The sequence below is a fragment of the Equus przewalskii genome, chromosome 5 (assembly GCF_037783145.1).
Source record: "Equus przewalskii isolate Varuska chromosome 5, EquPr2, whole genome shotgun sequence".
Classification (NCBI taxonomy): domain Eukaryota; kingdom Metazoa; phylum Chordata; class Mammalia; order Perissodactyla; family Equidae; genus Equus; species Equus przewalskii.
In genome coordinates, this window is record NC_091835.1 from 17,762,776 (window position 1) to 17,789,617 (window position 26,842).

General features: G+C 40.3%; 1 protein-coding gene across 17 annotated transcripts in view; it reads left to right on the forward strand.

Annotated features, from left to right (window-relative positions):
• LOC103558662 (nuclear body protein SP140-like) overlaps window positions 1-26,842 on the forward strand; it is a 71,677-nt gene extending 44,835 nt beyond the window's left edge. For 4 of the 17 annotated variants that reach the window (XM_008531785.2, XM_070620111.1, XM_070620110.1 and 1 more), the window contains 16 exons: window positions 997-1,080; window positions 1,492-1,581; window positions 3,409-3,525; window positions 4,369-4,422; window positions 7,464-7,529; window positions 12,589-12,669; window positions 14,221-14,295; window positions 15,579-15,683; window positions 17,572-17,714; window positions 18,859-18,906; window positions 21,618-21,662; window positions 23,984-24,099; window positions 24,787-24,895; window positions 25,187-25,264; window positions 25,504-25,647; window positions 26,400-26,842. In XM_008531785.2, the coding sequence (XP_008530007.1) occupies window positions 997-1,080; window positions 1,492-1,581; window positions 3,409-3,525; window positions 4,369-4,422; window positions 7,464-7,529; window positions 12,589-12,669; window positions 14,221-14,295; window positions 15,579-15,683; window positions 17,572-17,714; window positions 18,859-18,906; window positions 21,618-21,662; window positions 23,984-24,099; window positions 24,787-24,895; window positions 25,187-25,264; window positions 25,504-25,647; window positions 26,400-26,507 (1,463 nt within the window). In that variant the 3' untranslated portion in view covers window positions 26,508-26,842. Of the gene's footprint in view, window positions 1-996; window positions 1,081-1,488; window positions 1,582-3,408; window positions 3,526-4,368; window positions 4,423-7,463; window positions 7,530-12,588; window positions 12,670-14,220; window positions 14,296-15,578; window positions 15,684-17,571; window positions 17,715-18,858; window positions 18,907-21,617; window positions 21,663-23,983; window positions 24,100-24,786; window positions 24,896-25,186; window positions 25,265-25,503; window positions 25,648-26,399 lie in introns of all 17 variants that reach the window. The other 13 variants (XM_070620114.1, XM_070620116.1, XM_070620117.1 and 10 more) reach the window with 5 other exon arrangements.

The window sequence follows — 26,842 nt, forward strand, 5'->3', positions numbered from 1 at the left end:
GTTGGAGGGGATGTGGAGTAAAGGGAACCCTCATATGCTACTGGTGGGAATGTAAATTTGTACAGCCACTATGGAAAAGAGTAAGGGGATTCCTCAAAAAATTAAAAAGTAGAACTACCACATGAGCCAGCTATTCTACTTCTGGGTGTTTATCCAAAGAACATGAAAACTCTAACTCAAAAAGATATATTCACCTCTATGTTCATTGCAACTTTATTTGCAATAGCCAAGACTTGGACACAACCTAAGTGCCCCTCAACAGATGAATGGATAAAGAAGATGTGGTATATATACACAATGGAATACTACTCAGCGATAAAAAAGATGAAATCATGTCATTTGCAACAACATGGATAGACCTTGAGGGTATTATGCTAAGTGAAATAAGTCAGATGGAGAAAGCCAAATACCATATGATTTCATTCTTATATAGAAGATTAAAAACAACAACAAGTACACACGTAGATGCAGAGAACATATTGGTGGTTACCAGAGGGGAAGGGAGTTGGGGAGCGGGCAAAAGGGGTAAAGGGGGACATTTGTATGGTGACGGATGGCAACTAGACTTTTGGGGTGAATGTGATGTAGTCTATACAGAAGTTGCAATATAATGATATACATCTGAAATTTATATAATGTTGTAAACCAATGTGACCTCAATAAAAAAACAATAAATAAATTTTTAAAAAGATCATCTTTGAGGAAAAAAAGATAGAAAAGCAAAGAGATAGGAGAAGTCAGGGGGAGCAGAGCCCACAAAATGAAAAATGCACAAATACTCTCCGAGTGCAGAAGCAGAAATGTTCGGAGGCAGAGCTACAGATAGGAAACTGAGAAGCAGAGAGCAGGAGAGCCAGGTGAATGAGATGGAAACAGGCAGAGCAGGGCTCAACTGGATCTCAGGTGTGGTCCTTAGAGCAGATGTCCATTTTCCCAAAAGCAGCTCACCTGTGCTCTGAACAGCCTGGCTCAGCTCATTTCCTTGTTTCTCTTCAGTGTCCTGTGATCCTGAAGCTCCCCAAAGGACCAACGAAGAAGAACCAGAGGACGTGCCCAGCCAGCAACTATGTGATGGAGAAGGTAATTGTGATTTCAATTCCCATTTAACTAATTGAATCTTTGTTTTCCTGTCTATAGGGAGGAGAATCTCCCCCTTTTTTCTCCCCTTGTCCCCTGCTCCCCTTCAAATACCCATACAGAAGAAATGTGTAAAGCCAAGTGGAAAGGATCAAGAGTAGAGAGAGAATTAGGTGTACGGGAGGCAAGTGAGATGGGTCGTCTGTTCTCAGTCTTTGGTGATAGTGACAGGAGCCATGTTAACCTCCAGGTCAGGTGAACTCAAAGGCAGGAGGGTCTGAGGGCAGGGACATTCCCAACTAGGAGATACTTGAGCCACCTTGGTCTTCCTGGTTGTCTTGAGGTGGGTTTTCCTACTATGGTTTCCATTGGTCATACATTGGATCCTCTAAGGGATTTCATTCTATTCAGCAGAAGGCAACAGTGCCTGTTCAGAAATGTGTGACGAAGAAGAGCTCCAGGAAGCCTTGAGCCCACCACCAGAAAGTGGACCAGATAAGGGAGGTAAGGATTGTCTTGGCTGCAGGCTGTTTCTTGATGGATTTTACTCTGAGCATATTCTACAATGAAAGGTCCAGTTAATTCTCACATATAATTTTTCACATTTATCTTGGCCCTTTGGGAAAATTCAGGGAGACTGCTACACAAGAAATATTTTGGAAGAGCTGAATTACAAAGTTAGGGTGGTGATCATCCTAAATGAAGTTAGTCCAGGAAAGCTGTTACTAGTAGTAAAGAGAACGTTATGGGGATATCAGAGGTTTTGAACATTAAGCCAGTACATAGAAAAGCTAAAGTTATAAGGATAAGGGTGAAAGTGCAAGGGAGAATGTGATGATCAGTGCGACAATCCAGGCTCCTGTTTAATGGATCCTCCTCCGTGAAATAGTCTTTAGGGCTGGCTTGGATAGGGGACTTATGAGGTCTATGCCTCTATCTATTTGCTTTGGATCACTTTCTTATAACTTTCAAGAAACACAGGAAAGTCAGGAACAAACAAACACACGTGAGACAAGACTTTTTAAAAATAGAAAAAAGAACAGTGAGAGTAAATGAAGTAGTGAAGTGAATAAACACATTAACAGAGTATTTGCTAAATGCTGCACCTCCAAACGAAAATGTCTAACTATTTTGTATCTAATTGTATATGCATCTTTAGATAGTAAGATGAATTCAGAAGTAAGAGCTCAGTGAAACAAGTCAGAGCTCAAGTTGTTGTTGCGACAGATTCACTTGGCAGCGGATCAGGGAGACAGTCTGAGTTGGGCACAAGAGGCCCGTGATTTACACCTGTTGGTCCAAGGGTCCTACAGGACACTCTTAAGCAAGAGTCTTCAAGATGATCTCGGTGGGAACTCCATTTTTGAAGGGGTAGACCATCATGCAATATCTGAAGCTAAAAGAAGGATTTATTGCTTGCTAAGCAAGGCACATGGTGGGAGGAGGCAATACTTATAGGACACAGTTTCTTTAAAAGAGGAAATTACTGCTTTTACATAGAGCTTTGGAAAGCTTATACTTCAGGAACTGCAGACTTTCAGAAACAGAAGTATTTGTGAATAGGTTAGCATTTAGCCATAGGCATGGGCTTTCTGGAGTGTGGCTCTTACTGATCGGCTGATTTTCAGAAGTGTAAGGCTGCCGCTCATTGGCTGGCTTTAAATGTGGTTAGTGATGTAAGTAGTCATTGGCCAATTGAGATGCGTTTAAAACTGGTTCTGGTTGTTACTTTTTACAATTTTCAAAGAACCGTTAGTTTTTTCCTGAAACGATAAGATCTTTTTTATTTTATTCTTAAGGCTACAAGTGGAAAAATAAAAGTAGAGAAAGCAGAATGAGATGCAAAAGATAAGAAAAGCATAGCTCTGTGAGATCTCAGGTGTGATTATTGGAGCTGGTGTATTTTTTCCCCGAAAGCAGTTTATCTTAGCTCAGAATATCAGTGTGCAGCATGAGAGCACTGGGAACTCTTCCCTAATCACTGTCTTGGGATCCATGGACAGTAATTTTCTTGTTTCTCTTTAGTATCGAACGAACTAGAAGCTCTCCAAATGCATAGAGAAGGAGAATCAGAAGAGCTTACTTCTAGCCTACTACCCAGTGATGGACAAGATAATTATGACTTAAAAAATAATTAAAGCAGAAACAGAGTTCTGATAAAGAGAAAAAGACCAGAGAGGGAAAAAGGGAGATTTAAAGGAAGAGTCAGATAGAGGAAGAATTAATGGAAGATTTCAGAGAAAGAAGTAGATAAAGGGGGATCAACAGGGTACAGAAAAGAGGATCATTGGGACAAATGAAAAGTCTTCATAAATCATGATTTTGGCCCAGGAGCAGAGCCACCAGCATGTGGAAATGAGAAATGTTCCTGTGTTATGTGCTTCTCAAAAGATGTGCCAGGAGATCTGGAATCAAGGGTTGGAAGTAGCCAGGGACGTGACACAATGGGTAAGACAGCCTCTGAGGGTCATGGGATGGGAGTGGCTCCATGGGTACCAAATATCTTGGTAGGATGGTGGAAGGGGGGCCAGTCCATCCCACTGTCCTGTTCTCTGCATTTGCTTGAGCTGACTCTTTTAGAATAGCAGTGGGGCAAGAGATCATTATAAAGTTATGTTTATAGGATGGGCCTTGTTGATTATATATGGATGATGTAGTAGAAATGCACTCTTAAAGATGGCACTATTTGTTCATTACACTAGTATATCAATAGTAAAGTCTTGTATTTATACAGTGATTTTCATCCCTGTCACACCCAATCTTCAGTGGAACCCAAGAAAGCCAAGTGTACTTCTACTAGTGGATAATGGTGTCATTTTGTCACAACTGTAGAAAAGCCTCAAAAGACAACTGATTCTGCCCCTTAATTGTTGGAAGGAAAGACTTCAGATCAATTATTCTTAACCCAGTACATATTTTTGGTGGATGCCCTCCAGCGTGTCACTGGTTTATATAGTGATTTCTTGTAGACTTTTGCACATAGGATCTAATTTAATTCTCATAAAAAATTTTCAGACCTAGGCAGGATAGGATAACTGTCCCTATGCCTGAGTAAACTAAAGTGCATAGGTATTTAAGAGTGTTTTTCAAAGTCCTATTGAGGAATAAAGGAAGACCCAGGGCCCATCCTGGACTCCTACCTCTCAGTTCGGTAAGCCTTTAGTTCCTTTAGAAGGAACAGAGAAATGATAACCTAAACATCTTTATAAACTGAAGCCTTCTGCAATATTATCCTAAGATTTGTAACTTCTGTTCATTTATGTTTCCTCACCTTTACCTGTCATTTTCTAGATACTGTGGATATTGGAAACAACTCTAGTTTGGGAAAACCCAAGAGGAAAAGAAGTAAGAGTGCATAAGATTTTACTTGCTTTTGGTGTTAAAAATAAGATTTTTAATGCCAGAGTTTCATTATCATTATCTACAATAATAAGTGATAACAATATGATGGCCTCTCAAAGATGTCCATATCCTAATATCTGGAACCTGTGGTGCGTTATCTTACTTGGGAAAAGGGATTTTACAGATATAATTAAGCCAGGGACCTTGAAAGGGGAGATTATCCTGGATATCTGGGTGTACTCAACATAATCAAATGGGCCTTAAAAAGTGGAGAACTGTTCCTGGCTGTGGAGAGAGGGGAAGTGACTGTGGAAGATAATAACAGAGAGACGCAATATTACTGGCTCTAAAGATGAAGGAAAGGAACAAGAAAATAGACCTGTAGAAGTTGGAAAAGTCAGGGAAACAGATTCTCCTTCATAGCCTGAAGAAAGGAATGAAGACCTACTGACACCTTCATTTTAGCCCAGAGTGACCCTTGTCAGACTTCTGACCAACGAAACTGTAAGATAATAAATTTGCATTGTTTTAAGCCACAAAATTTGTGATCACTTGTTATGGCAGCAATAGGAGAGTAATATAGATTTTGGTTATCAGAAGTAGGATGCAGCTATAGCACATTCCTAAAATTTGAAAGTGATTTTGGAATTGGGCAATGGGCGGTGGGAAATGGGCAATGGAAAGAATTTTAAGTAAAATGATAGAAAATGTCTACATGGCCTTGAGCAGTGTTAATAGAAATATGGTGCCAAAGGCTCTGCTAGTGAGGACTCAGAAGTGAAGAACATGGTAGAGAAAACCTATATTGTCTTAGAGAAGACGTAAATCATGCAGAACAGACTGTTAGTAGAAATATGGACATTAAAGGTGTCAGTGGTAAGGGCTCAGAAGGAAATAAGGAACATGCTTTTGAAAACTGGAGGAAAGGGGATCCTTATTAGATAGAGACAGAAGGCTTAGCAAAATTCTATCCTGCAGATAGGTAGAAAGCAGAACTTTCTGGATATGTAGCTGAGGAGATTTCTAAGCAAAGTGACAAAGGTGCAGCTGGTTTTATTTTATTGCTTATGGTAAAATGTGAGCAGAAAGAAGGAAATTGAGGTAAGAATTGCTAAACAAAAAGAATCAGGACTTGATGATTTGGAAAATTCTCAGCATTTCCAGGTTGCGAAAGGTGCTAAAATTAGGAGATTTACTATCAGGAAAGTGTGCTCTGTAGAAGGGACCAAGACTGTGGCTGAACGACTTTTTGAGAAGTAGCTAAAGGTCACATAAAAGGTTATTTGGAGAGATTAAGTGTGTGACTCTAGATTCCCTCAGCCAGCACAGCAGAAGTAAAAAATAGGTATATAATTACACAGGAAAGATCTGTGAAGGAACCTCTTTTCTAATGAAGTAAATCTCACATACATGGGAGAACTCTATGATTCTTGAGAAGTTTATGCCTGCAGAAACAGAGATGTCCGTGTTCTAGTCCCTGGAACCTGTAATCGATCACTTTATTGGGCAAAAGAGACTATGAAGATGTGGTTAAGTTAAGAATATTGAGATGGGAAGATTATCCTGTATTATCTGGGTAGCTGCAATCAAATCACTCTGGTCCTTAAAATCAGAAAACTTTTCTTGTTGTGGAGAGAGGGACATGTGACTATGGAATTATCATCAGAGAGACACAATGCAGCTGGCTTTGAAGGTGAACATGGGGGACAATGAGCCAAGAAATGTGGGCAGCCTTCAGAAGCTGGAAAATGTAAAGAAATTATCCCCTACTGCCTCCAAAAAGGGTAGCCATAGCCCTGCATCAGAATCATGGCGTCAGCCTCCATCAGCCAAGAGCAGGCACTTATGCAGGAGTTTCCATGAGGGGCCCAGACCAGTCAGCCAGCACCACAGTTCACTTCTTCAGTCACGGCCCCAGAGGTAGGGTCTCTTTAATCTGCCAGTCTGTCCTTTTCCATGTGGCAGACCAAGCATCTAGGCCATGTACAGAAGCCCAGCTGTCTGACTTCTGCTGACCGGAGGAGTGACCACATCCACTTTCTGTTCTGCAAAGCTGGCTCTAAGGCTGAGCAGCCACAGGAGCCCAGTGGACATCGGTTGTCAACTTAGCCAAAAACTAGGGCACCAGGCCCCTGCCACCAGGGGAATCTTGGTGAACTGAGGACCGCACTGAGGCTGAGGTTTGCTCCAGGCTGTGAATGGGAATAAAAAACCAAGGTGCCAATAGCGCCATGTCCCTGCATTTGTGAGTATAGCATTTCTGTTTGAAGAGAAAAGCTTTTAGACCCTCTCTGCTTTGTATGTCCTGAAGTCTCAGTTGACCCACCTCAAAATGGGAATCTCAAGTGGGAGAGTCACAAGGCCTCCCTCCATGGATTGGGGCTTCACTTTTGGTGGTAAAAAATCTAACAGCTGGCTGTTATTACGTTCATGAGAACGATAACAAGATACCAACTCTTTACCCAGTGCCATGGTCTTCTCACATTCGCACATTTTCATATCATTCCCAAGAAAGCAAAAACACAACACGGAAACCTCCAGGAACTCCAGGTGCCAGATTAAATGTAAGTGAGAGGATTTGTATTACAACCTGAAGTACAGAGATTATTTAATGAAAACCGTCCACGTCCAAGTTGAGGCTGCCTCCTGACTTCAGCACAGTATTTTACCCATGATGTTATTCAGCTATAAGGAGTATGCCTCCTCAGTGCACACTTGAATTTACATGAAAACACTTGAAAAGGGAACATACCGATATATAACCACGACAATTATTCCATCTGAGGTACCAGCAGGAGTTTATTTTCTAACTTTGTTTTTTAAAATTTTCTAAGGAAAGTCATCTCCTATAGTCTCCAAGGTCCATGCAGAGTAAAATACAACTCTAATAATCAACCTGACACTGCTACACTTGGAGTTAAGAATTTTGCCCCATTCTTGGGGCAAGTCTGAAAAGAACACTTGAAAACTACTGACATATAAGGCTTTGAGAATTATATTTACAGCTCTGAATAATTAACTTTAGTCTTTTTTTTTTTTTGAAGGAAAAAAGAAAGGGCATTCCTGGACAAGAAATAGAAGGAAGTGGCAGAGAAACACACATCAACAAGGTAAGCAGGCAAAGTGAAGCAGTCACACCTTTTGAGTTTGCGAAGGCAGCACATCTTGCATTCTTGCCACCTGCGGTCTCCTGAGGACCATGACAGTTTCCTTGTTACTATGTCACTTAGGACATAGGAAGACGCTGTAGCAAAGAGGCCCCCCAGTACAGTAGCTTCAACATAATGGTTTAATTCTCATACATGTAATAGTCCAGAGCTAAATGATCCAGGGCTAATAGGAAGGCATGGCCATCCTCAGTATGTGGATTCTTTCTTGGGTCAAGAAATTTTCAGTAGTTTGGAAAGATGTTCCAAGGAGGGTAAACGAAGAAAGCAGACTGGATGTGTATGTGTGTGTGTGCCTGTGTTAAAAAAAATATATGTGTAAAATGTATATTTGTATAAAAATGTTTTTATATACGTATACATCTTAATTTGTACCTAATTTCTCTATATAGAGGGAGACATAGATACATAGAAAAATCAATGGCACTTCATCCACAAAAATATGTGCGGTGGTTATATTTGGTCATTGGTGATGTTTATATTTTTATTTGTGTTTTTAAATGTATATTCAAAATATTAAACATGTCCAACTTTTGTAATGAAAAAGCATTATTTAAATAGTAACCTATACAAAGAGAAAAGGCTAGGAGGATATATTTTAAAAATTTTTTTTATTGCAGTAACATTGGTTTATAACATTATATAAATTTCAGATGTACATCATTATATTTTGATTTCTGTGTAGATTACATCATGTTAACACTCGAAGACTAATTACAATCCGTCACCACACACATGTGCCTAATCACCTCTTTGGCCCTCCTTCCTCCCCCCTTCCCTTCTGGTGACCACTGCTCTAACCTCTGTCTCTGTGTAATTGTTGCTTGTTGTTTTTATCTTCTATTTATGAGTGAGAACATATAATATTTGACCTTCTCCCTCTGACTTATTTCGTTTAGCATAATACCCTCAAGGTCCATCCATGTTGTCATGAATGGCCAGATTTCATAATTTTTTATGGCTGAGTAGTATTCCATTATGTACATATAGCATATCTTCTTTATCCATTCATCCCTTGATGGGCACCTAGGTTGTTTCCAAGTCTTGGCTATTGTGAATAATGCTGCAATGAACAAAGAGGTGCATGTATCTTTATGCATTTGTGTTTTCAGGTTCTTTGGATAAATACTCAGCAGTGGAATAGCTGGGTCATATGGTATTTTTATTCTTAATTTTTTGAGGAATCTCCATACTGTTTTCCATAGTGGCTGCACCAGTTTGCACTCCCACCAGCAGTGAATGAGTGTTCCCTTTTCTCTACATCCTCTCCAACACTTGTTTCCTGTGTTGTTAATTATAGCCATTCTGTTGGGAATGAGGTGATATCTCATTGTAGTTTTGCTTTGCATTTCCCTGATAGTGATGTTGAACATCTTTTCACGTGCCTGTTGGCCATCCATATATCTTCTTTGGACAAAAGTCTGTTCAGATCTTTTGCCCATTTTTCAACTGGGTTGTTAGTTTTATGTTATTGAGATGTATGAGTTATTTATATATTTTGGATATTAACCCCTTATCAGATATATAGTTTGCAAAATCTTCTCCCAATTGTTAGATTGTCTTTTCATTTTCTTGATGGTCTCCTTTGCTGTGCAGAAGCTTTTCAGTTTGATGTAGTCCCATTTGTTTATTTTTTCTATTGTTTCCCTTGCCTGGTCAGACATGGTACTTGAAAATATGCTGCTAAGACCAATGTCGAAGAGCGTACTCATACTGCCTATGTTTTCTTCTAGAAGTTTCATGGTTTCAGGTCTTACATTCAAGTCTTTAATCCACTTTGAGATAATTTTTATGTGTGTTGTAAGATAATGGTCTACTTTCATTCTTTCGCCTTTGGCTGTCCAGTTTTCCCAACACCATTTATTGAAGAGACTTTTCTTTCGCCATTTTATGTTCTTGGCTTCCTTGTCAAAAATTAGCAGTCCATAGATGTGTGGGTTTATTTCTGGGCTCTCAGTTCTGTTCCATTGATCTGTGTGTCTGTTTTTGTGCCAGTGCCATGCTGTTTTGATTATTATAGCTTTGTAGTATATTTTGAAATAAGGGAGTGTGATTCCTGCAACTTTGTCCTTTTTTCTCAGGATTCTTTTGGCTATTCGGGATCTTTTGTTGCTCCATATAAATTTTAGGATTCTTTGTTCTCTTTCTGTGAAAAATATCATTGGAACTTTGATAGGGATTGCATTGAGTCTATAGATTGCTTTAGGAAGTATGAACATTTAACTATGTTAATTCTTCCAATCCAAGAGCACATACTATCTTTCCATTTCTTTGTGTCTTCTTCAATTTCTTTCAACATTGTTTATGGTGTACAGATCTTTCACTTCTTTGATTAAGTTTGTTCCTAGGTATTTTATTCTTTTTGTTGCAGTTGTAAATGGGATTGTCTTCTTAACTCTTCTTTCTACTCCTTTGTTGTTAATATCTAGAAACACTGATTTTTGTATGTTGGTTTTGAATCCTGCAACTTTACCATATTCATTTATTGTTTCTAAAAGTTTTTTGGTGGATTCTTTAGACTTTTCTATACATAAAATCATGTCATCTGCAAATAGTGACAGTTTTGCTTCTTCCTTTCCAATTTGGATCCCTTTTATTTCTTTTTGTTGCCTTATTGCTCTGGCTAGGACTTCCAATACTATGTTAAATGAGAGCGGTGAAAGTGGGCTTCCTTGTCTGGTTCCTGTTCTTAGAGGGATAGCTTTTAGTTTTTCTCCATTAAAAATGACATTAGCTGTGGGTTTGTCATATAAAGCCTTTATTATGTTGAGGTACTTTCATTCTATATCTATTTTATTTGGAGTTTTTATCACAAATAGATGCTGTATCTTGTCAAATGCTTTCTCTGCATCTATTGAGATGATCACGTGATTTTTATTCTTCATTTTGTTAATGTGGTTTTGATTGATTTGTGGATGTTGAACCATCCCTGTATCCTTGGAGTAAATCCCACTTGATCATGGTGTATGATCTTTTTAATGTATTGTTGTATTCGATTTGCTCGTATTTTGTTGAGGATTTTTGCATCAATGTTCATTAGTGATACTGGCTTATAATTTTCTTGTTTTGTGATGTCCTTGTCTGGTTTTGGTATCAAGGTAATGTTGGCTTCATAGAATGAGTTAAGAAGCTTCCCCTCCTCTTGAATTTTTTTGAAAGAGTTTGAGAAAGATAGGTATTAAGTCTTCTTTGAATGTTTGCTAGAATTCACCAGGAAAGGCGTCTGGTCCTGGACTTTTATTTTTTGGGAGATTTTTGATTACTGTTTTGATCTCCTTACTGGTGATTGGTCTATTCAAATTCTGTATTTCTTCTTGATTCAGTTTTGGAAGGTTGTATGATTCTAAGAATTTATCGATTTCTTCTAGATAATCCAATTTGTTGGCATATAGCTTTGCATAGTATTCTCTTATAATCCTTTGTATTCTGAGGTGTCCATTGTAATTTCTCCTCTTTTGTTTCTGATTTTATTTATTTGAGCCATCTCTCTTTTTTTCCTGGTGAGTCTAGCTAAAGGTTTGTCAATTTTTTTTTATCTTTTCAATGAATCAGCTCTTAGTTTCATTGATTTTTTTCTATTGTTTTTTCTGCTCTATTTCATTTATTTCTGCTCTGATTTTTATTATTTCCTTCCTTCTACTGATTTTGGGCTTTGTTTATTCTTCTTTCTCCTGTTCCTTTAGGTGTACTGTTAGATTGTTTATTTGAGATTTTTCTTGTTCGTTGAGATAGACCTGTATTGCTCTAAACTTCCCTCTTAGAACCACTTTGGCTGTATCCCATAAATTTTGGCATGTTGTATATTCATTTTCATTTGTCTCCAGGTATTTTTTAATTTCTCCTTTGATTTATTCATTGACTCAATTGTTGTTCAGTAGCATTTTGTTTAATCTCCACATATTTGTGGCTTTTCTGATTTTTCCTGTAGTTGATTTCTAGTTTATACAGTTGTGGTGAAAAAAGGCGTTGGCATTGTTTCAATCTTCTTAAATTTATTGAGACTTGTTTTGTGGCTTAATATATGATCTATCCTGGAGATTGTTCCGTGTGCATTTGAAAAGAATGTGTGTTCTGTGGTTTTTGGATGGAATGTTCTGTATATATCTACTAAGTCCATTGGCTCTAATGTGTCATTTAAGGCTGATGTTTCCTTTTTGATCTTCTGTTTGGATTCTCTATCCATTGATGTAAGGGAAGTGTTAAAGTTTCCTACTATTATTGTGTTACTGTCTATTTCTCCTTTTATGTCTGTTAATAATTTCTTTATATATTTAGGTGCTCCTATGTTGAATGCATAGACATTTACAAGTGTTATATCCTAGGAGGATAATTTTGAACAAGTTAATTGTGGCTATCCCCAGGTGATGTTTCATATAATTTTTATTTTCTAAATTTCCAGTAATGCATATATATTACTTCTAAACAGGTGCCTGAAATCTTGTTTATTTAGTAATGGTTTAAGGAACTCCCTTCTCCTAGACAATGAGGGTGAGCCCTCATTTTCCACAAGATTGACGATTGAATCAGTAGCTCTATATAATAAGATTTTAGAGTCCAATTAAAAATTATTAATTTTCAGCAATTTAGGTGTATTATGTTATCATCAAATTACATGGCTGCCCTGTTTGGTGAAAGTGTACAGATTTGTTTGGAAAGAAAAAAAAAGGATTGCATCCATTTTAAGAATGGTTATTTTCAAATTCTGAATACTTGGATTTAATCATAATATTTTTGTTTAGGTTTATGTGTTTGTAGATAAATTCTAAATCACTTCTTTGCAAGGTACAATGAAATCTCGTAGGTAATTTAAAGACCGTCCCTTCTAAAAGTAGAGAATGCTCTGGTCACCTGCTAGAGATCCTTTCCCACTAACTTCCTTTCTTGTCTGAGTGTATGGTGAAACGGAGTTCAGAATTGAATCCAGCATTCCCTCACTTGCTTTTGGTCTCACATGTCATCTGCTGTTTTGCTCAACTTCATATTTTCCCCTGCCAATCCCCAGACAAGAGAAAAGTTGGTGGCCAGTTGGTCTCAAGTAGAGAGAATGTGAAAATGAATCTGCAAGACCCTGCCAAGACTAGGGGTAAGATAAAGTTTGTGTCACTCCCACTTTGCCCTGCAGGTCAATACAAATTTTGCTAAGGTTTGGGGGAATATACATCCTCATTAGCTTTTTGCTAGTCAAGCTTACCAGTCAATTTGAGGGCTGTGGAATCTAGAAAGCAAACTTGTTTGGAGCCACGATTATAAATTGTTTGTATTTATATCATAGTTCTTATCTGCCCAAGGCCTAAATCTTTTTGCTCTGAGTTTTATCTCCTTTTCCTGGAAATTCCTTTACCTTATATCATTGGTTTATTAAAATGGCTGGCTTGGAGAATCCAAGTGGAAAGCAAGTTCATATTCTCACTGACCTTTCAAACCTATCCCCTAGATGAGTTTCCTGTCTTGGGCAAGCCTTGTAGCCTTTCTCTTTCCTTGTCACAAGAGTAAGAATCTCTTTCCAGTAGTTGAGAGTCCTTTCTGGCCTAATATTAAAACTTCATTATTTTCTCCGTTTCAAAGCACCTCCCCTCCTTCAGTCACCATTTAATCTAAAGACCAGAAAGTGGGATTATTTTACCAAGCAATAGGTCCATTTTGGGTTTGATTGAAGGAAATATTCTTTTAATTTTGCTATTTTAATATGTTCATAGTCTGCTTAGAGTTTACAGCACTTAGGACTGGGTAGTCTGGAAAATATTTCTTCATGGGGTCTACATAACCCCACCCAGCACTACCAGATGGTAGTCATTTGATGGTGGGCATTGAATGCAGAAAGAAGGAAGTGAATTTGTCTTCTTGCCTTAGAAAATAAAACACATTTGAATGATAGCAAACGCTGAGATGCATATCCACAGTCGATTAACTTGCAAATGGAGGAAGTTTCTTTGCTGTAACATCTACTAACTCAGTTCTTAATTATTCTTTGAAACTAAGGTTTTGGAGGACTCAATTCTACCCATTTCTCTTGTTTAGCCTTCTTCTGGTTAGTTTCTTAGATTCTAATATCTTTGTCCAAACCCAGGTGAACAAAATCCTTGGTCAAATTTACTATCACTTTCAGCACAAATGTACAAATAACTTCATTCAAGGTGATGTGTATCACCTGTGAAGCCCACCAGAAGGTTTCCTTTAACTCAAAGACCTTCTATTTATTCCTGTCTCTCCATGAAGAGAAATCTGAAATGCCCTCACTTAATTTTGTGGTTTTTGTCTCAATTTTCTTTGAAAATGTTAGTTTCTGTAATGTGAGTAGCCGTCTTGTTCTCATATATTTGTTGGAAAGACTAAATAAATTAGTAGGTGTACAGTTGACATCTATCAGGCACTTAACACATGGCTGAGATATAAATGAAATGCTGATTTCAATTGTGTGTTTTATTAATGTGGGGTTATGAGAAATAAAATAGAAGATGAGCCTAAGATTAGCCATCTAATTCTTGGTAGCTTAAAGACTAGGGATTATATATTTTTCTTTATACGTTAGATAGACTTTTGGGAAGTTACATTTAAACGGAAATTTTGGAAATCACTAATATATACAATGTAACTGCATGTCTGTGACTGTGATTATATTTTTCTATTTTCTCAGGGAACATGAGAGGCAGATCTAAAGTCCACTTGATTGCTAGTGACAGAGCCCGAACGAAAAGAGTCCAGTCAAGAGGTAAAGAAGAAAAGGGGAATACATTTTCAATAACTAAATAGCTCATTTCTTGTGCTTTGCTCTGTGTTTTTAGTAATAAACCCATTTCCCTAATTGCTTTCTATAGCTTTACTAACTGTTGGGAAATGTATACAACTTAGTCCATTTTCAAAATGTGTTATGGAGAGAAAGAAGGAAATCCCACAAACACGTAACTTGGTGATAGGTCTAAACCAGACCCCATGGATCCAGGCGTCACTTCAGTGCTGCTGTCTCCACTGAACTGATAACTTTCAAGCTGGAAATAGTCTATTGCCATATAAAGGGTATATATACATAACCCACAAATTATTTAGCTGACACTTCTCTTGCTGTACAGAGAGTCACAGGTTGCATATCACTGCTGACCTGGAGTCGTGGTCAGAAGACTATATCTGCCTCTTCTCTTGACTGTGTGGGCTTAGGCATGTCACTTGGCCACTTTTACGTGTATCCTCAACTGTGAAGCAAGAGAGTGAATTAAGCTAACCATTTTTCTCAGTCCATCCTAGTTCTAATAGTCTGCCTAACTCAAAACTGGTCTCAGGACCACGGACAGCTCCCCCTCTCCCATCCTGGCTGTGAAACGTCTGCTGAAAGGGCAGCATCAGCTACAGATCCTCCTTGAATTAGTTCATTTGAAGACCTATACCCCTACTTCTTTGGAATCAGGTCTCCAGCCTCCCTCCCTCTATGCAATTTGTAGATTATTCTAGAGCTTCCTGAGCTCCTCTTTCAGCTATGGAGAAAGCTGAGGTGAGGGAGAGATAAAGCAAAGCAGACAACAAACGGAAGGCAGACACTATATCCATTAGGTTTACCCTATCATTATCCTCTCTCTGCTTGCTCAGTCAGAGCTCACATAGGAAGGTAAAAGTGTGGTCTCTCACTCTGTCTCCAGCTACCTAACTGGAGGGAAATAGGATAGATGATGACTTCCCTTCTGAACATGACAGAAGCTGTATGTTTCATTGTCATGTAAGAATCAGTGAGGCTGACTAGATTGGGGGTTAAGATAGTTTTATTGAAGCCTGATTTCTCTTCTAAAGCCTTCTGTCTGTGTGAGATTTGAAAGGTGAGATAGAGGTAGACATTCTGTAGTTATATATCAAAAATACCACTGGAAGAAAGACTTCGAAATTCTAGAGACTTGTGGAATAGTTTCCTAAGTGCCCCTGTGTCTTTATAGGAATGACCTCAACAGGGGAGGAAGGATGCATGTACAATCGCAAAATGAAACATAATGAAGAAATCTTCTCTTTCAGGGTCAAGAAAGTACACAGATAAAAGTGTAGATTTTCACTCTCAAATACTTCCTGTGACTTGTGGTCTGGTGAAGGGGATGTTATATAAGAAGAAATTGAAACGAGGTGGGTTTCAAGGTCCACTTTAATTTGCAACTTCTATCTGAAGGAATCACAAGGAGTGCTGGAATTACCTATGTGAATTACCTATCATTCAAGGAATTGGGGCCACAGTTTGGCTTGAGAGAAGAAGGAAGTGATCCCTAAGATGATATTTTCACACGTTAAGAAATCATACATGTTGAGTGCTCAGTCCCACATGGAAGTGTCCGTGGCGAGGCTCAAACAACCAAAGAGAAGTGAACCAGAAATAAAAGGGAAGAGGGCCACAGCCTCCACCTTCATATCCTCTTTCCCTTCTGGATCAGCAGCAGCAGCACCAGGGAAGGGTGCTTCATGTAGTGAGAAGATCACAGAACTTAGAATCAGAAAGCCTGAGTCCCAGCCTCAGCTATGCCAAGGGTGACAAATTCATCTGAATAGAGAATGGGACCTTTCTGAGCTTGAAATTTCTCATTTGAAAAAGAGATAATTAAAAATCTACCTCATGGGGTAGCTATGAGAAATTAATTTACCTAATTGATGTAAAATGTTTAAATAGCTTAAGTGAAATATAATTCACATATCATACAATTCACCACTGAGAGTGTACAATTCAATGTTGAGTTTTGTTTATATATTCACAGGATTATACAACCATCACCACAATCTAATTTTAGAACATTTTTGTTCACACCACACTAAAGACCACACCACGTCTATTAGCAGTCAATGTCCATTCCCACCTCACCCCACTGCCTAGTCCTAAGCAAACACAAATCTATTTTCTGCTTTATAAATTGGCGTATTCTAGGTATTTCAAATAAATGGAATCATATGATATGTGGCCTTTTGTGAATGGCTCTTTCACTTAGCATGATGTTTTCAAGGTTCATTCATGTAATAGTGTGTATTAGTTCTTTATTCCTTTTTATTGCCAAATGATATAATATTTCATGGAACCATATTTTGTTTATCCATTCATTAATTTGGGTTTTTTCCACTCTTTGGCTATTACGAACAATGTTGTTTTGAAATTCATGTACCAAGTTTTTCTGTGAACATATGTTTTCAATACTTTTGAACATATACCCAGGAGTGGAATCACTGGTTATTATGGTAATTGTATGTTTAATTTATTGAGAAACACTAAAATGTTTTCCACAGTGGCTGCACTAATATATATTCCCACCAGCAGTGTATCCTTGCCAACACTTTTTATTGTTTGCCCTTTTTATCGTGTTCATCCTAGTGGGTGTGAAGTGGCATCTCACTGTGGCTTTAGTTTGCATTTCTCGAATGACTTATGATGCTTAGCATATTATTATCTTTTACACATAAATTAAATTTTTCACTGGATAATATTTCACAATTATTTTTAATATCAGCTATCCATGATTTCAAGAATGAGAAAATCTGTGCTCAATAATGCCATTAAACTGAATGAAAAATGTTGTAATAAAGGGCACAGATATTGCTGTGGTACCATTCTGAGCCACAGGGCACCCACCTGAGATCTGAGTGCAACTTGAGGTTCTGCCTCCACATTGCCCCCAGGGCCATCTGCAGACTGTAGCCTGTTCTCTATCCCCAGGAAATTGAAATCCTCTCATCCTTCAGAATCACTTGCTTTTCCTTCATAGTTGATTTTGAAATACTTCTAAAAGGTTGATTTTGATGATAATTATCACTTTTTTGTTGCACAAATGTTAAAGAAATGTTATTACAAAGCAGGAAATCTCCTTTAATGGGACTTAGAGGCTGGGTTTTGGAATTCTCAAGTCTGAAAGGGGAGGACAGACTTTCCTGCTTTTGATCTCGAGCCCAAATTGGGTGTCTCCAGATCTGGTATAAGGCCACTGTCTGAGTTCTGAGAACCAAGAATGCTCAGGATCAACTTACCCTGGTCTTACAGGAGCCTTGGTGAAGAGCATACAGCGTGAAGATGGAAACTGGCTGACTCCCAGGGAATTTGAAGTCAATGGAGGCTTCGCAAGATCAAAGAACTGGAAGCTGAGTGTACGCTGTGGTGGGAGGCCCCTACGATGGCTGATGGAGGTATTCCAGTGACAGGGGCTGGGAGATCTGACTTTCCTTGCTGCATCCTAAGGATAAGATCACTATTTGCTCACTAAATATTTGTTGAGTTATAGCTGAAGCTTTGATGCACCAGAGTTTATCCTCTCACCCAGGGAGAGGTGTCCCACATGCATAACCTCAGTACAATGCATCACTTCAGTGTGGTACAAGGGGCTCTGTCAGGGTAGATGCAGGAGCTTGGAGGAGGGAAAGGTCATTCTGACTAAGGTGAATGCAGACAACTTTATGCAGTGAAAGAAGAAGACTGTACAGTCAAACAAGAGGAAAAAAGACACTTCAGAGAAAGAATGACATGGAAACCAAGACCACGACTAAAGTAGGTCTGTGGGTTGAGGTAGACAGATTGTGTGTGATGAGGCATAATCCATCAATTGGGGTTGTTTGTGGAGAGATTTAATGCCAGGCTAAGGAGTTGAAATTCATAACATAGACAACGCAGAACCAGGGAAGTCTTCTGAGGTGTGAAATGACATATTTAAAACATTATCTTAGACAGTCATGGGGCCTTGAAATGACTTCAGTGTCTTTCAGCCCAACAAACCTATAGTCAACCTACAATGCTCAGCTCAAACGTCACCCCTCTCTGCATAATATTCCCTGACTGATCTGGCTCGTGGACTTCCTGAGCTCACTACTAAGGTCCTTCTTACACTCTTCCATGCATTCTTTTTTTCTGTCTAGACCCTGGTAGAGTTTCTCCATATTTGTGTGCCCAAGATTGTCCAGAGTGTGTGACACTCAGTAGGCATGGGATAAGTGTGTGTTGATTGAATGGCTCTGCTGTAAGGACTCAAGCTGGAGTGGCACTTGTGGGAATGGATAGGAGGTGAGAGATGTCAAAGGGATGGTGAAGAAAAACCTCTTAAAACTTAGGAAAAAAGCACAGGAGAAAGTAAAAACGTTCTAAAGATTATTTTCCAGCTACGATTTATTGAAGTCTAGGAGAAGTTGAGGCAAGGAAGATGGTTTCTCATTTAGATACTTTGGCTTTGAGCTGACAGTGGGACATCCAGGTAGGAATTTTTGAGAGGGGGTTAGAAATGCCAGATTCAGAAAACAGAAGCACAGGCTAACCATATACTTAAATCTTTTTATCTTTCAGAAAGGATTTCTACATAATCCTGAAAGAATTTATGGCAGGAGAAAAAAGGTGATTATTATATAACTTTCTGTAAATTCTCATCACATAACTAATTTTACATATAGCATGCTATTTTATGGTCTCAGTTGGGTAATTATAATTAAGCCTCCTCTTCTACCTCCAGCCCCCCTTTGGGGGGAAGCTTGTGCCTTCAGATTTGCTACTATGAACAATATGTTGTATATAAGGCAAGGTCTTCTTTGAAGGGTAATCCATTTGAGATGGAGATGATGAGTCATGAAAATAGACCTCATGGATGTGCTTTAGTTGTAGATGCAGATGTTGTGTGGGTGTCAAAGTTGTAAAAGCAAACATGATTATGGAATACATAAAAAACATTTCATAATAAGGTGATAAGATCTTCTTCAACTCAAACCCAGATTTTTTTCATCGATGTTATTATTTTCTAACTTTAGTGAAATCTGATGGAGCAGAAGTTTATTTACAGTCATTTAGATGACTCCAGTCTAGTAGTTAGTCTTATCTTGGAACATATTTGCAACCATATATCATTTCATAAGATAGGCAAAAAACCATCTTTCTTTTCTGATCCTTTACATCCCCTTACACCTCCCAATAAAACAAACACATAAACATGCAGAATTCTTTTTCAGGGGGAAATCGTTTGTCCTTCATGAGGAGGATGCTGTTGGAGAGGAAGCTCTTGGGAGATTGATGCATCATATAGAAGGGGATGACCTGGAAAATTCTTTACTTTGTTCCACCAGAGGGGCTGTGCAGACCTCTTTCTATCTGAGAAAGTGATTTCCCCCTCTATGGAAAAAGGCTATGGAGGCAACAAACAAATATGTAAAGCACAGTGTACATTGAGGACAAGGTGATAGTTTTTCCAAGGTTGGGTATGAAGGAGAACTTGAGCAAGAGGGGAGGAAAGAAATGCGATTCTTATACACTTTAGGTAGAAATGGCCATCCAAGACATTCACAGACGTCTAAAATAGGTCACCTATAGCTGGCCAATGGAACTTCATCTTCCGCTGGGAATTTGAGGTCCAGGCCTTTACATTATCTGATGTTGTTGGCTGGTTTGAACTCTCATTCCTTGGGACATTTCATCCACTGGATTTCCTAAAGGGAAACTATTATTTGACCTATTTATTATGTTAAAGACCAGCAGCTGTACCCATTCCCCAGGTGTCAAGAGTTGGTCTAGATTACCCAAGTGAGCTGGCAACTTCCTATCAACAGGATCTACCCTTATCCATGGGTGCGATACCTTTTAGCAACAAGCTGCTGTTGCCTCTATATTTGTGTCTCCCCATGAGCAAGAACAGAAGCTCCCCAAATTGGCAGATCCCAGGATCCATTATTACTCTGTGAGTCTTATGTGACTCTCAGAACCTCTCCTGTTGATGGAGCCCCTTGATTTCTGGGATCTTCAGTGTCACTCTTGGTACCACGTCACAGCTTCCTGGCTCCTGACAAGGGCCACTAAAAGTTTTGGTGACAGCTGCTGTGTTGTAAAATAATCTGATATACTCCTCCAGAGCAATCATTTATTGTACGCTAATATTTTTGCTTCAGAGATAGCAAGTAGTCTCTTCCTAAGCAAAATAATGCTGAGTTATTCACTCATTGAATATGCAGTCATGTATCAATTAGTGATGGGGATGCATTCTTAGAAATGCGTTGTTAGGCAATTTTGTTATTGTGCAAATACCATTGAGTGTACTCACACAAACCTAGATAGTATAGCCTACTACACACCTAGGCTATATGGTACTAATCTCATGAGACCAACATCATATATGCAGTCTGTCATTGACCAAAACGTTGTTATGCGGTGCATGACTATATAATTATTGAGCACATACTAAATGCCCAGAGGCCATTAAAGAAGATTGAAACAATATCCCAGACCTCAAGAATTGCTTCAACTTCATTGTCTAACATGGAAGAAGAACTAATGGGGAGGGGCGGGAGATTCTAGGCCACACAGAGAAGTGGGCAGTGACATGGCCACCTCTCAGGTCATTGTCCAGTGGATCACTCTGTCCTTGGCTGGAGATAAGAGCTGAGGTTGCCTGATCCCAGAGGGGAAGGAGGCCAAGTCATTCTACTGAATATGAGAAAGCAATGTAAGTCCAGTGGGTGGTAGTCAGTTACCTCTGAAAAGTCAGCCAGCTGGCATCTTGGGATTTGGATGGCAGGAGAGAAGGGTGAGCTTCTGGAAGAAGAGCCGCAGTACTGGGGACTTGGATGCATTTTATCTTCCTGACTATGCCCTAGAAGAGCGGCAGAAGGTGATGGAGCTCTTCTGTGGGGCATTTGCAAGGATTCCAGGACTCTGGGCTCTGTGGTCTCTGAGCGCTGTTGGTGATGAGGCCTCAGCCTGATACTCTCCTTGCAGCTTCTCTAGGTGGATGACACTTTTTAGTATAGAGAAAGATGCCTGAAGTCCACTGCAAGTAAGAGAACCAGAGGAGTTTCTCCAATTCCATCCGCTAAAACCAGGGCCAGACTCCCTTCATGGCTTCACAATGGCCCACCTTGGTTCTGAAAGCCAGGGATTATAATTACATTGGGCCAAACAGTGGTGCTTTGGCACTTAATTCTCCTAGTAGATATGAAGGTCCATAAAAACAGGTATGAAGTAAAGGGTAGAATGTGGCTTGAATCCCTCAAAAGATGTATCTTTAAATAAGTGGTGGGTGCAAACATCACATTCAATAATGTCACTCAATTATTCTCTCTTTTCAGCCGACAATACTGAAGTCTCCCAACAATGCCTTAGTAGACCCCTATGTAAGTACTCCTACCTGTAACCCCAGAGTAATCCAGGCCTTCTCCCTCGGTACATTATCTGTGTCATTGCTGCTTTTCCCTGAAGCATGCTCACACACTCAGTGGGAGCATGTTGCTGTGTGTAATGAGCAGAGACTAGTAGATGCATCACCTATACCAGGTAGATGGTTCTGGGGTTGGGTATCTCAGTGTGAAAGCATCCTTTCCATTTGTTCAGTGGAAAACTTCCCATTTCCTCATTTCCCCTTGAAAGTGAGTACGGGAGGCAGAGCTCTAGACCACTGGGGTCTCTAGAGATGGGGCTTGAAGTGGTAGTGGGCGGGGCTGGCCTGCAGATTAGAGATAAGGAGCAAATTTGAGAGTATAACAGCATTTTAAAGAAGGCAAGGGAAGGAAAATCCCAAACATCCACTCTAAGGTTGCAGGCAGAGCTAAGATGGTTTTAAGCATCACCCAGAAGGAACAAGCCAGGCCAAGCTGGTGAATTCAAGGTGTGGACCCTGTTGTGAGTCCTGCAGAGAAATGTATGCAGGGCAAGTGGGTCCTTTATGGAGCCCCTGTAGCCATCTGGAGGGAGCCATCAGGGTGCTGAGCTGGTTAGAACTGAAACCATCACCACTTATCAAAACTGAACATTTTTACTCAAACTGGTGCCATGTGTCTGCCTACTTTAAGGTCTGCCAGAATTATAGATGGCTCCACTCTCTAAGATAAATCATACTTTGATTCCTTTCATTGCAACAAGATGGAGATTTTGAGCAGAGCCACCTTTGCACAACTCCAGGGGGCAGGAATCACATGGGCTATTATGCAGTAGTACTGATACATGACATCCCACAGAGGAGGGATAGTCAAATAATTTTACATACACTTTACCTCCAAAGCAATGCCCAACAAGATTTAGATCTTATCCACACTGATTTTGACCCTTGCACAACTGAGGAAGTCTTCAGTCATCTAAGCAGCGCTGGAGTTGAGTGTTTATGTGGCTTTTTTGGGACGGATGTAGACACAGAGGGTCAGGTCTCATAGTCCATGGCCAAGAGTCCATGGGGAGGAGACATCAACCATTCCAGCAAGAGTATCCTCAACCCTGTTAATAATCTTTCCTGGGACAGATATTCCAGGCCAATTCAACATTGATTTATAATATGCCTATGCCTTAATAATCAGACTTTGCTCAGGCTAAATAACTGAGGCCACACACTGGAATCACATGAAGACCCTGGAATAGTAGCATTGCCCAGATTCCACCCTAGAGGAAATTCTGCCTTAATCAGTCTGAGCTGTGACTTGGACATTAGAATTGTTTAAAAGTCCCCAAGATGATTCTAATACACAAAATTACCCAGTCTATGAATTAATGAAGAATACCAATGCCTGTGCCCCACCCAGAGCAAATGATTCAGATCTCTGGCATTGGGAACAGGATGTTAGTATTTTATATATTCTGCCCAGATGATTCTAATGTGCAACTGGCTTGGGAAACAAAGAGCTATAGAAATAAATCTGTTGAAAAGAATATGGATGTGAGATTCTTAAACATTGGTTATGTTTGTTATTTCCTTGTTCTTCTGAGGAGAGGGTCATCACTTTCTGGAGAACGATGATGGTAATTGGTGAGTGTCTACACCGATGAGAAGAAAAATGGCCCCATACCTCCATGCCAGAGCAGTCTCAGTCCCCAGTTGGGGATGTCCTTGAGGAACCCCCAGATCAATAAATCAGAGCACTTGGCAGAGGTGTTCCTTGGGGCCGGCACTTCCTTGTATAAGGCCATTTTTAAAAACAAGAAATAACCAGAATCCCGATTCACCCAACATAAGCATTTTCACCCAAAGCCCAGAACAAGACTCAAAATAATTGTTAATTAGTGACATTTCGTCTTTTATTACTTTCCACTCTAAGAAATTTATTCCATCTTATTAATTCCCAGTATATCAAGCTTGCGCAAGTCAATTTAGTCATTGTGGTGTAGCCAAGTGGATTTAAAACTTTATTTGAGGACATTGTTTTATCTGCAAGGAATAAAATTATTCAGATTCCTATAAAATCATCCTTTGTTGCTAGTCTTTCTGTGTTAGAATCTCTGATCTTATGGATAAAACTTTTCTGGTCTGACACACAGATCCCTCCTCCTGAACTTCCCTGCAGACCATGATTTCTTGTTCCGAAACCTCCACTCCATGCTGTTCCTTCATAGCTCAGGGAGAAGCATATAAGTGACCACGCAGGTTCACACAAAGGCAGTGAATTCTAGATTCCCATAGTGCTGGCCTTTTGGGGTCTCACATGGGATTGGACATTGTTCTATCTTGTAGCTGGGAAACTCAGATATATGTGAGATGTGCCGGGATGGAGGATGGCTGTTCTGCTGTGATACTTGCTCGAGATCTTTTCATGAGGACTGTCACATCCCGCCTGTGGAAACTCAGAGGTTCGTGCGATGCAGCCCCCGTCCGTCCTATTAGCAATGCTTCTTCTTGCCATGCACACTCCCTTTGCGGTGTTCCTACTTGTGTCTGTATGAGGAAAGAGCAGGGCCGTAGATACGAGTCCAGCAGTGTGATCCAGAGACCTGTTTAACGATGCTGGCACAGGGGCTCCTGTTCTTTGTTCTCCTTGGGGATGCTGAGGCCGGTTATTGGATCCTTTGCCTACATGCTGCTGCTGTGCTTTCCTAGAAATTTTCTAGCATGGACTCCTGTTCACAGGGATCGAAATGCCAGTGGTTTCTATTCTGTGCTTATTCTGAAAAGGCAGGAAACCTGGCCAGGTTCCCTCATCTTGCCACATTCTCAACAGGCTGATGGAAGCCCCAGGCCCCCAGGGGTTAAGGCCCAGTTTCCAAAATTCAGGCCTGGCAGGCAGCTCAGACGGGGAAAGGAGAGCCCACCACTCACCCTGACACCCCCCTCCACCCACGGACTCCCTGCTAATCCCTCAGTGGAAAGAGGGTCATAGGCTCAGACCCCATGTGAGGGGCTTGGGGATGCTGGGAGGTGTTCCCTTCATCTTCCAGCTGTATCCATAAACCATTCCCAAAAGGAGGACAGGGACAGCTGTAGGAACAGTGGCTGTTTTCAGGGGCCTTGCCCTTGCTCACTTATGCTCAACCTCTCAGGAACCCGTGGAGTTGCACCTTCTGCAGGATGAAGGAGTCTTCAGGAAGCCAGCAGTGTCACGGGGAGCCTGAGGTCCTGGTGAGGCAGATGGGGCCTGAGGAGCAGTTGGTGAGTCAGATTCAAACTCCAAGCCTTTTCCTTTCCACACACAGGAACGTTCAAACAGGCAAAGGGTCGGGGGAAGGGAGCCTGCTCTTTGGAGCCATGCCACAACCATGCCGAAACCACACCAGAACTTGTTCACAGAAAAAAATAAGCCATTACATGTCTGTTTCCAAGAGCCATAAATACTCAAGGAAACTTCCGGAAGACTAGTGTAGTCATGCCTCTCTGCCTGGGCATGTGTATGGGCTCCTTCTCCCCGAGCTGCTTTTCATTCACAGCCTCCTTCTTTTGCAGAAATGTGAGTTCCTCCTCCTGACGGTCTATTGCCATTCAGAGAGCTCCTTTTTTGCGAAGATTCCATATTATTATTATGTAAGTAACAACAGAAACCATGATTACAGGCTGCCATGATGATACCTGACCTTGAAATGAGCTCCTGTGGGATTTGTGATCTGAATCCTACGGAAATGAGGGCACGAGCTGTCGCTATCTTTATCTCAATGTAATTCTGCTAGATTTTATGGGAATCCATAGAAGGCAGACATTGAATCATTCCAATAATTCTCCCACTGATTTTTCTTTTCTTTTCTTTTTTTTTTTTTTTATACCAGATGAAAGAGGTTTCTGAAAAACTAAAGAATCCCATGTGGTTGGACAAAATCAAGAAGAGACTAAATGAACAGGGCTACCCCCAGGTGGAGGGGTTTGTGCAGGACATGCGCCTCATCTTTCAGAACCACAGGGCATCTTACAAGGTAGGTGGCTCTGCCTGCTTCCATTTCATTTTCTTTCCATTGTGTCGCTCTGCCCTCATTTTCAGGTGCTGGGAAATTTTTCAGTTTCCTTCATCCCGTGACAACCTTGCACAAACAAGGGTTCTGGAAGTGAGTGACTTTTTCCATTCAGGACTTAAGCTCACTTTGGCAGAGTAACGGAGTCAGAAGGTGTCCCTGCAAACAGAACCCCGAGCCCCTGACAGCTCGTTCCCCTCTGCAGAGGAGACAGGGGCCCACAGAGAACAGTCAAGTCTTGCCTGCTCTAAACTTGAGGAGAAGAGAATGATATCTAAAAGTTCTGGTGTGCTTCTTATCTCTCCCCAAATATACTCACCCCAACTTCTCAGAAATCCCAGACTCCAGATTCCTTTGCATGTGAATGGACCCTATAGTTAACAGGGATCAGCAGAGGGGAATAGAAGTGACACAGGAGAGGAAGACCACCCATAGTACTTAGATACTTCTGTACTATTTGAACGGTTACAAAGAACATAGATTACTTTTCTAACCCTCACTAAAATACCCAACCGCTAAATTAGAGTCCCCAGGTGTGATAATGATTTCCCATTTCGTTCCAATAGTAAGAAATAATCATGCTCTTAGGAAAGAGAAGTTACTCTTAGCTGCATAACCTGGTTAATGTAACTTAGGGTGTTTAAGACAAGAGTCTTGATCATTCTCAATTGCATAGTATCTAACACTGATAATGAGTTTCATTATTTTTTTTTCAGTACAATGACTTTGGCCTAATGGGACTTAGACTGGAGGCGGAATTTGAGAAGAATTTCAAGGAAGTGTTTGCTATTCAGGAAGCAAATGAGAACAGTTCACTGGTGTAGTGGATGCTGGTGGTGCCCCTTTGGGCAGGCTTCTCAACCTCCAGCTGCTGTGAGAGTTGGCTGCTGATGCCACCCCTCCCCAGAATATTGCCTTTGGCCAAATGGACCCACCTTCACCTGCAAGTTACTCCTCCCTGGATTGGAGCCGGGCCCCAGCCCCAAGGTGGAAGCAACCGTGTGGTGTGACTCATGTTCCCGTGCTCCCCACGGGATCAGGCTGGAGCTAGTCTCCAGCTGTCACCACATCCTTGCTTACCTTTTCCCGCCATAACATCTTGCTTCCCCCACTTCTCCTAGAGAACTTTCCCAATAAATCACTTACTTAAGAGACTTTA